The sequence below is a fragment of the Vigna unguiculata genome, chromosome 4 (genome assembly GCF_037176805.1).
Source record: "Vigna unguiculata cultivar grain cowpea cultivar isolate G323 ecotype 2 chromosome 4, ASM3717680v1, whole genome shotgun sequence".
Taxonomy (NCBI): domain Eukaryota; kingdom Viridiplantae; phylum Streptophyta; class Magnoliopsida; order Fabales; family Fabaceae; genus Vigna; species Vigna unguiculata.
This window is the reverse complement of record NC_140795.1, coordinates 41,692,028-41,702,534: the sequence shown is the minus strand read 5'-3', so window position 1 is coordinate 41,702,534 and position 10,507 is coordinate 41,692,028. Positions and strand designations below refer to the sequence as shown.

General features: G+C 41.1%; 1 protein-coding gene across 1 annotated transcript; it reads right to left on the bottom strand.

The window, feature by feature from the left end:
• Positions 1–591: 591 nt before the first annotated feature.
• Positions 592–1,134, bottom strand: LOC146887214 (uncharacterized). The gene has a single exon (XM_085672064.1). It carries the CDS (start codon positions 1,132–1,134, stop codon positions 592–594), a length of 543 nt encoding a protein of 180 aa, XP_085528190.1.
• Positions 1,135–10,507: the final 9,373 nt, after the last annotated feature.

Genomic DNA, 10,507 nt, shown 5'->3' with positions numbered 1-10,507 from the left:
GTTGGACGAGGTCAACGATCCACCCGCATAAGATTTTTTTTTTTTTTCTTTTTCTTTTTTATTTTTACTTGTATATTTTGATATAACCGATCGAACCCGATCGACCGTTGGATTGATCGCGTTCGCTCGGTTATTAGGTTATTTTTTGACAAACACTTTTGTAAATTTATAGCTTCCCATTTATCTCACCTGTTATCCCTTTCGTTTATTTGCTCGCTCATTACTTTGTTTTGGCGATCGGCCTTATTCTCGTTGTTTCTTGGTATTGGCGGTCGGCCGCATGTTTGTTTAACTTGTTGATTTTGCTTGGTTGCGCTTAGTATTGAGTCTCCCGGACGCTCGGTGTGGAATCATTATGTTTGTTGTTCAATTTGTTTGAGATCGTTGGTGTTATACCCCGATCGATCGAGACAGCTCGTGTCACTTGTTTTACCCGTGGGGTATTTAGATCGCTAGGATCAGTGCTGACGGAGCGGGAGTCCCTCTTGGGGCCCCTGTCTCGATCGGTCAGGCTTTTGTTAGGGTCCCGTAGGGATCCCCGTCGGTTAGACTGTTAGATGGAGTTGTATGAAACGCTCATTTTATTCATGATTAACTGTAATACATCTTGAGGTGTGATGCGTTCCATGTGTTGGGTATTCCTTTGCCGCTCAAGTGTTCCAGCCGATAGGCTCCATTTTGCAAGCTCTCGGTCACGCGGAACGGGCCTTCCCAGTTTGGTGCCAGCTTTCCCTGTGTTGACTTCTTTCGGGCATCATTGGTTTTTCTCCAGACTAAATCTCCCTTGACGAAACTTCTTGGTTTGACTTTCGCGTTATACCTTCTCGCCACCATTCTCTTGCACGCTTCAGCTCGAACGGCTGCTCGTTCTCTTCGCTCGGTCGTCCAGTCTAACTCCTCGCGCATTCGCCCACAATTCACTTCCAGGTCCTGCATTTCCCGTCGAAGGGTCGGTTCTCCTACTTCGACCGGCAGCATGGCGTCTGTACCGTAGGTCAGGTTGAAAGGAGATTCCCCCGTCGTCCCATGAGGCGTGCACCGATAGGCCCAAAGGACTTGTGGCAGCTCGTCGACCCACGCTCCTTTGGCTTCTCCCAACCTCTTCTTTAGCTCGGCCACTATCACCTTATTCATGGCCTCATGGCCTCAGCCTGACCGTTGGTTTGGGGATGCTCGACCGAGCTAGTAACATGCCTTATTCCTACCTGCTTGTAGAAATCCCTCAGCTTTTTATCAATGAACTGACGACCGTTGTCCGTGATGATCGTGTGCGGAAGACCGAAGCGGCATATGATATTGCGCCAGACGAAGGAATGGACCTGCCGAGCGGTGATATTAGCCAGAGCTTCTGCCTCGACCCACTTAGTGAAGTAGTCGACTGCTACGAGTATGAATTTCTTTTGTGCTCGGCCGATCGGAAAAGGTCCGACGATGTCCATGCCCCACTGAGCGAACGGCCATGGAGCTGCCAAACTGTGTAGCTCGGTCGGAGCCTTCTTCATATCATTTCCGTGGGCTTGACATCCTGCGCACTTGCGTATCATGGTTTCGCAATCTTGCTCCATGGTCGGCCAAAAATATCCCGCTCGGAGTATCCTTGCTTTCATCGTCCGCCGACCGGTGTGCATTCCGCAGATGCCGTTATGGACCTCGTTCATGACGTATGCCGCTTCATCTGCAGATAAGCACTTAAGGAGTGGCGCTGTGAAGCCTCTCTTGTATAGATCTTCTCCGATGATTACGAAACGGAGCGCCCTCTTCCTTTCCGTCGGTCTGACCTCTTCCCCGGCATCGCACCTCTTTAAGAGCTCTCGCATCTCGGTAGTCCAATCAGCCGATCGCTCTGTTGCAGCGCATTCTCCCGCCGAAGGTCTCACCAGGGTCTGCTTGATAATCGTCTTCAGTTGACCCTTCTCTTTTCCGTCTGCCAGCTTCGATAGCCTGTCGGCTCGGGCGTTCTCCGCTCGAGGGATGTGGTGGATGGTCACCTCCTCGAACTCCTTCATGATTTCGATAGTCTTGTGATAGTACTGGAGCAGTAAATCATCTTTAACCTGATATTCTCCCTTCACTTGTCCGACCACCAGCTTAGAGTCGGTGTTACACCTCAGCCTCATTGCGCCTAAGTCTTTTGCTAGTCTTAATCCGGCGATCAGCGCTTCATACTCTGCCTGGTTATTCGAGGCTTTAAACTGGAACTGCAAGGAGTGCTCCACTGTGAAACCGTTCGGTCCTTCAATGACAATTCCCGCTCCCGCACTTCGTTTGTCCGACGACCCGTCAACGAAGAGAACCCACGTTTGGTCGGACGGAGGGACCGATCCGTGGAGTTCGGCTGTGAAGTCGGCCAGATGCTGCCCTTTGACCGATCCTCTAGGTTCATACTTAAGACCGAACTCAGACAGCTCAACCGACCAAGCGATCATCCTACCAGCCAAGTCGGGCTTTCGGAGTATCTTGGCTATTGGGTGATCGGTTCGGACGACCACCTGGTGACTCTGGAAGTACTGGCGTAACCGTCGAGAGGCCGTTAACAAAGCCAAAGCTACCTTCTCTATCAACTGATACCTCATCTCTGCGCCCTGTAGAACTCGGCTGATGAAATAAACGGGTCGCTGCTCCGGGGCTTCTTGTACTAGGGCTGCACTGATCGCGTCGTCTGAGACCGATAGGTATAACTGCAGGGGCAGCCCTTCCATCGGTCGGCTCATGGTTGGGGGAGTGGTGATCATCTCCTTTATTTGCTGAAAAGCCGCCTCGCATTGGTCATCCCACTTCGCAGTGGTCTGCTTCTTCATGATCTTCAGGATCGGCTTGACCTTCTCTGTCAACTTGGGCAGAAAACGCGCCAGAGAAGTCAGCCGCCCCATCAAACGCTGGACCTCCTTCAGGTTCTTAGGGCTCCTCATCTCCACGATAGCAGCGCACTTGTCTGGATTCGCCTCTATGCCTCGGGCGGTCAGCATGAAACCCAGAAATTTCCCCGCCGGTACCCCAAAGACACATTTCTCTGGGTTGAGACGCATGTTATACTTGCGTACCTGGCGAAAGACTTCGCCGAGATCGCGTGCATGGTCCTCGGCAGTCTGCGACTTCACGACCATGTCGTCCACATAGACTTCCATGGACCGACCGATCTGCCTTCGGAAGACCCGGTCCATCAACCTCTGATAGGTAGCCCCCGCGTTCTTCAAGCCGAACGGCATAACCTCGTAGCAGAAATTTGCTCGATCTGTGATAAACGCCGTTTTAGATCGGTCCGGACCATACATAGGGATTTGGTTATAGCCTGAGTATGCGTCCAGAAAGCTTAGGAAGTTGTGCCCCGAGGCTCCGTCCACCAGCCGATCGATGCTGGGCAGGGGATATGCATCCTTTGGGCAAGCTTTGTTCAGATCAGTGAAGTCGGTGCACATCCTCCATTTCCCGCTCGTCTTTTTCACCATGACCACGTTAGCCAGCCATGTCGTGTACTTAATTTCACTGATAAAGCCAGCTCCTTCTAGCTTTCTCACCTCTTCATCAACCGCCTTCCGCCTTTCCTCTCCCATCTTCCTTTTCTTTTGAGCGACCGGCCGGGCTTCTCGGAAGGTGGCTAGCTTGTGGGACATCACGTCCGGGTGGACGCCCGGCATGTCGGCGCTCGACCATGCAAATAGATCCTTGTTTTCCAGGATTACGGCACCGACGAGCTCTTCTTCTTCCACGCTCAGGGCTCCCCCAATCTTCGTGAGTTGGCCAGGCTGGCTTCCGATGGAGATATCCTTGGTCTCTCCTTCCGGTTGTAGCCGATCCTCTGTGTTTGTTCGGGGATCCAGGTCCGTCATCGCCACCTCCGATCGATGTTGTTTACGCGGTCGGCTGTGAGGCCTAATTCTCAATCCTGCGGCATAACACTGCCTTGCGACCTGCTGATCCGCATGTACCGTGCATATCGTCCCTTTGTCTGATGGGAACTTCATAGCCAGGTGCAAGGTAGACACAATTGCTCCGAAGGCGTTCAGACAGGGTCTGCCTAGCAACACATTATACGAGGTGTGAGCTTCAACAAGAAGGAATCTAACTCTTACCTCTCGGCCATCCTTCCTCGCACCGATCCTCGTTCGGAGGTCCACGTATCCCCTCGTGTCCACCCGCTCGCCCGAGAATCCTACTATCTGCTCGTTGTAGGGGACGATCAGGTCTTCGGAGAGGTTCATCTTTAGGAAAGTCTTCCAGTACAGGATGTTGACGGAACTTCCCTGATCAACCAACACCTTCCCGATCCCATATTCGGCCACTTCTATGGAGATAACCATCGGGTCGTCATGATCGGGATCGGGCGCCTTGAAGTCATCGTTTGTGAACGTGATGGGAGGCATCGATCGGATCTTCTTCTCGACCAGATGGACCGATTTCAACGCCCTAACGTGCCTCTTCCGGGCAGCGGAGCTTGAGCCTCCTCCGGCGAACCCACCGGAGATGGTGTTGATGTAACCCCTCAGGGGTCTTTCCTGGCTACGACTGCGACTCCTTCTCGGGCTCCGACGTGACCGAGACGGTCCTCTCCTACGCTTCTCACGCTCGGGCTCCCTTCTCCTCTCGGACCGGTCTGAGGGGACTCTCCTTCTTGGGCTCTGGTTCTTCATCGGACTCCGCTGGGGGCGATCTTGCCGAATGTATTTCTTCAAATGCCCCTGTCGAATGAGCTCTTCTATCTTATCGCGGAGCGTATGGCACTCTTCGGTAGTGTGCCCGATAGTCCGATGGTACTCGCAGTGCTTGCTCCCGTCAGCGCCGGGCGGCGGAGGCTTCTTCCTGATCGCGGGGAGCGAATCAGCGCTGAAAGCCTCTTGCAGGATTCTGGCTCGGGGAACAGCCAGAGGGGTGTAGGTCGTGAACTTTGGCGGTTTCCGTTCGGTGGGTCGAGCTGCAGGTTTGCTCGGTCTAGGAACAACCGGCTTGGGGAGCGCAGCATCCTCCTTCTCCCTCTTCTTCACCCTAAACTCCTGCATATCTTCCATCTGTATAAACTTGGCGGCGCGTTCCCTCATCTCCTCCATCGTCTGCGGCTTCTTACGACTTATCTTGTCCGCAAAAACTCCTGGCTGGAGTCCGTAAGAGAAATGATGCCGCGCGATTTCGTCACTGAGACCTTTTATCTTGACCGACATGCGGTTATACCGATCAAGGTAGCTCCTCAGTGGTTCCCCATCCTCCTGCCGGATGTTGACCAGATTGTCGACCGTCAGAATGGCCGGTTTCAGGGGTGCGAACTGCGTGCTGAACCTCGCTTTCAGGGTAGCAAACGAATCGATACAGCCGGTCGGTAGCTCAGAGAACCATTCCAGCGCTTCCCCGGTCAGTGAGGTTGAGAAGACTCGGCACCAAATGGGGTCGCTGACCGCATGAAACATCATCTGATGCATGAAGACCCGCATGTGGTTGTCTGGGTCGGTCGTCCCGTCGTACTTGTCAAAAGTTGGCATTTTCCATTTTTCTGGTAGCGGTGTTTCCAAGATATACAAGGTAAATGGGGAGGATCCCGACGCGGGGATCGGCATCCGTGACGGGCGGTCCCCGTTGTTCGCTCCCGAACTCTCTGCTACCGTGTGTGATGGATTTCCTCTTGAGCCCTGCGTCCTCTCAACCCGAGCTGGTTGTGATTGTTCGTGCCCTATAGGTGGAAGGCGGCTCTCCACCCTCTCTGCATCTCTGTGATGTTGTACTCGACTTAACCTGATCGGGTCGGGTACGGTCGGCGTCGAAGGGAATCCGTCCCCCTTCTGCCGCAGGATGGCATTCTCCTCACGTAAAATCTGCACTTGCGCTTCGTAGTTTCTCTGCATCTCGTCCATTCTTTGCTGCATCAACCGTATCATCTCCCTAGTGTCCGCTTGATCATCTGCTAACCTCCCCCCGTCCATATTACTGTTTCGGTTCCTCGTGGTCACCATATGGGTATATTCTCAAAGGAGACTGCTCGGCCCCACGGTGGGCGCCAAAATGTTTCGGGGTAGGGGCCAAGAACCTACTAAAAGAATTCCTCCACTTCACGATCTCTTCCTCTTCTCCAGTGACTTCCGCAAAATCCACTCCTCAGCCCGATCGGGGTACCTGTCTAAAATACTCCGATGCTTAAGTTAGAAGGGACCGATCGGTGTGTCGGATCATCCGTCGTATTAAATGCGCAATTAAGATTCTTACCAACCTACCTTTGGGCCCTATTTATAGCTTTCGTCATGGGCCTGTGATTAAGGTTCCTTAATCACGGCCCAATGAAACCTTAATGAAGATTAGCGACCCGTTTAACCGATAATTAATAACTTAAGTTGTATAACCGTGCGACCGATGGCCGCTTGGCTGGGTTGATGGTGCTATGTTTCCCGCAAATTGATAGTGTGTCTTACCGATCCACCGAACGGAGCTTACGAAGGCCCGCTGTTGCTTTATCAATATACCGATGGCCTATGTAGCTAGAAGGTCCACCAATATTGTTTAGCCGATGAACCGATAGGCGCTCAACGTTGAAGGGTCCATCGCTGTTACTTTACCGATGGATCGATGTGATCCCAAGGTTGGAGGGTCCATCGCTGTTGTTTTACCGATCGACCGATGGGCTCTCAAGGTTAGAGGGTCCATCTCTGTTACTTTACCGATGGACCGATGGGCTCCCAAGGTTGGTGGGTCCATTGCAGTTGTTTAACCGATGGACCGATGGGCTCTCAAAGTTAGAGGGTCCATCGCTGTTACTTTACCGATGGACCGATGGTAACCTGGGAGTCAGTAATGGCCGATTGACCGATGGGACGTACTGTACAATATTGATTAAAAGTATAAAATAAACAAAGAAGATTTTATGTGAAATATATCTAAAAATGGTGAGAATATATGATGATAATATCTTTTTTCTCTATAAAATAAATTATACTTGTAACTTGTCAATACACTTGTTATCTCTATGTCCTTAATTTAAGGAAACCTACCCAACCACGTAACATTTTATTTATTTACATAATTTTGTATTTAAATTAAAACGTTTTGATTTATCTTATTTTCTTAATCTCGTTAACAAATAAACAAATTACATTAAAATAGAAAATAATGATAATTAATAAAAAAAACTCATTTAAAAAATTAAGTGAAACAAGCAAAACCCACGAAAAGATTGGTTGAAAAATTAAACAAATAAACATGAATTTAGGATGGCTCAACCGTTTGAAAGACTAAAAAAACTTAAAAATGATATCTTTTTATTTAAAATTTATTTTTTTAAGTTTTTTTATGTAAAATTATGAATTAAATTGTTGTAACTAATTTTATTTAACTTTTACGGTGTTTTTTAATCTCAACTTGTATTCCTTCACTTATTTCTTTAGAAATGTCATTTCTATTATTCATTAAAAGGCTAAATGATAACCTAATAAATAGTTCTACACTTCAATTAAAGTAAAAATTTCACGTCCTCACTAAAATATATGCAAAATAATTTTTGAAATCTATAAATCAAAAAATACAAAAAAATAAAAAAATAAAAAAATGCATTTCTAATACTAATATAAATTCAACAAATAGAATAAAAAATAATAATACAAATAGAAAGAAAAGATACTAACAAAAAAAGAAAGATAAAAATATTGATATTACAAAAAATATACACAAATAACAAGAGATTCAAACAATGAAATATACTAAAATCCTCAAAAAAAAAAAAGAATAAAGACGAAATGACAGAAAAAAATATCAAAAATCACATAGAATCACATAAAAATAAACAAAAAATCAAAATCAAAATTAGTTATAAAAAAAATTAATTATCTTTATTCTCTTAAAAAATTATTTTTTATTGAAATTTTTTTAACTTAGTAAATATTACTTTTAATATCAATTAAAATTAACAAACATCAATAATTTTATTTTATTTTATTTTTAAATATAAAATTATAATCAATTTAATAAAACTATATCAATTCAATATTAAAAAACTTTTAATAATTTTTTTAAATAATTTTATTGTTATTTTAATAGAAATATATTAATATTAAAAAAATTTGAAATATTTTTATTTTAAATATGATTTTATAATTGATTTAATAAAAGAATATTAATATTAATTTTTTTTTCTTAGTCTTAAAATAATTGCTTTAGCTGTTTCAACCTACTACGTTACCTAAAGAGATAAGGCTCTTTCAATATCACATGCTACCATTCAATGTATGCACCTGCATAGCCGTAAATTCTGCAAAACACGTGGTTTAATTTGAGTAAAGAAATAGAAAAAAAATGTTAATTTATATTAAATTATTTATTTAGTTTTTCCTTATATAGTTTTAAATTCGTAATGTCCGCACGATATTTGTTTGTGTATTTATTTTATTAAAAGAGATTTAGATCGAGAAAAAAGAATTATAAGTGCCTTTAAATTTATAATTAAATTTTGAAAAAAATGATTTATATGTTAAAAAGTTAATATTTTTACATAAATATAATAATATTTATATAATAATTTGTGTATATACTACTTTTCTAAATATTTTTTATTCAATTTATATAACATAATAAATTATAATAATATTATGATCAATTACGTTTTGTGTGTATATTATGAATTGATCTTGGTCATGCACCATTCCATCTGCCTTATTTTCCATCTCAGCGTCCTTTCATAGAGTGGCCTTTATTGAGTAGATATGATTAATGTTAAAAGAAAAAGATTAAAATTAATTTTAGATTTATTTTCTAAGCAAATAATTTAGAATGTTTTTACTAAAACATAATTATATTTAAAATTCAAAATCATATTTTTAAAAAGAGAATAGTTTGAATGTATAAAAATGTGATACTGATTTAAAAATTGATAGTTTTTAGAAAAAAAAATAGTTTCAAGTTTAAAACGTTCTAAAATTTTATATTTTCTAAGAATAAATTTTAGAATGAAATTTAAAACATGTGAAATTAATTAGTAATTTAAAAAATTAATTAATTTTTGATATTTGTAGTTTTTATTTTATAGAGCTAGATAAAACGTTTGGTATATGTTGTGAGTGTGCGCTACTTTCTGATTGGAAAAAATAATGTATTCATTAAGAATTCACTCTTGAATCAATATATTAGAGAAGGATATGGATTAAATTTTTAAAACACCACAAGAAAATTCGTAAATACGGACGAATTTTAATGATCAATAATGATTAACAATTATAATAATCAATTTAAATATTAATTTATAAAATTAAAAATATTGATTATTGAAATAGTCACTATTATAAATAAAAAAATTATAATTAGTTACTAAATTGGTCTTTAAAATTAGTTATCATGAATTTGACTACCAAAAAAAATTTGTCACTAAAAATTAGTTACCTAAGTTTTGACTACCAAAATGACTTAGTTTTTAAATTGGTCTCTAATTAATTAATAAATAATTTAGTAACAAATTATATTTTTTTATTTATAATAGTTACTATTTTAGTAACCAATAATATTTAATTTTGTAATTTGGTATCTAAATTTATCACTATAGTGACTAACTATTTTTTATTTCTAAAATTAGTCTCTAATTTAGAATTTTCTTGTAGTGAAAATTCAATCCAAACTAAATATAATTTAAATATAAATATTGGATTGAAGTTAAATCCAAATTCATATTTAAAAATAAAATAAATTCAATTCTTATAAACTTCAATTTTAATTTCTTTAAGAATATTTTTATCACAAAATTTTGTTAATTTTATTGTTCTTCATTAAAATATGTAAGTAATTACTAAACTAAAAGATAAATAAGTATACAAATTAGATGTGATTGTGTAAGGAGTTATAAAATACTTAACAATGGAAGCAAATTTTTGTAAATGAAAAATTACTTATTTTATTATTAGAATTTTGACATATAAATCAGTAGTTAATCGAATTTTATGTATTTTAAAAATCTATTATCTTATTAAAAAAATATTTATTATATTACTTTGTGTCCTCTTTAAGATTTTGATTAATCTACTCATCATAGGAGTTTGGAGTAAAGGGTAACAATCATATTCGATTAAAGTCTTAATGAGAGTAAGTTCATATTTTTTCTTTTTTAATCATTTTAGAGATTTGCTTGCATAAGTGGAAAATTTTGCATTCATGTAACTCTTTTGGGCTCAAGATGAATATCTCCTTATCTTTGATTATATGTTTAGATTATTGATTTGAATTTTTGTTTGTGCAAGTAGAGAGTCTTGTGTATGATAAGTTGGTGAAAATTTTGTTGAAATCAAAGTTCAAGTTCAGGTAAGGAAAACTAGTTGATTTGAGCTGTAAATACATTTGTAATGAGATATGGTGAATAGTAATGTTGTTTCCAATTGAGATGTGATGATGTTCACTATTTTGTTAATTTTTAGTTGATACAATGAATTAGACGATTATGTGTGATTGAGATTTGTTGCTGAATTTTTATATATATAAGATATTTCAGTTGTTGTAAGGCCCACTTTTAATTCGGGATTTTGGGCCCAGTCTTAGTAAAAAGGGGCCCAAGTTAGTC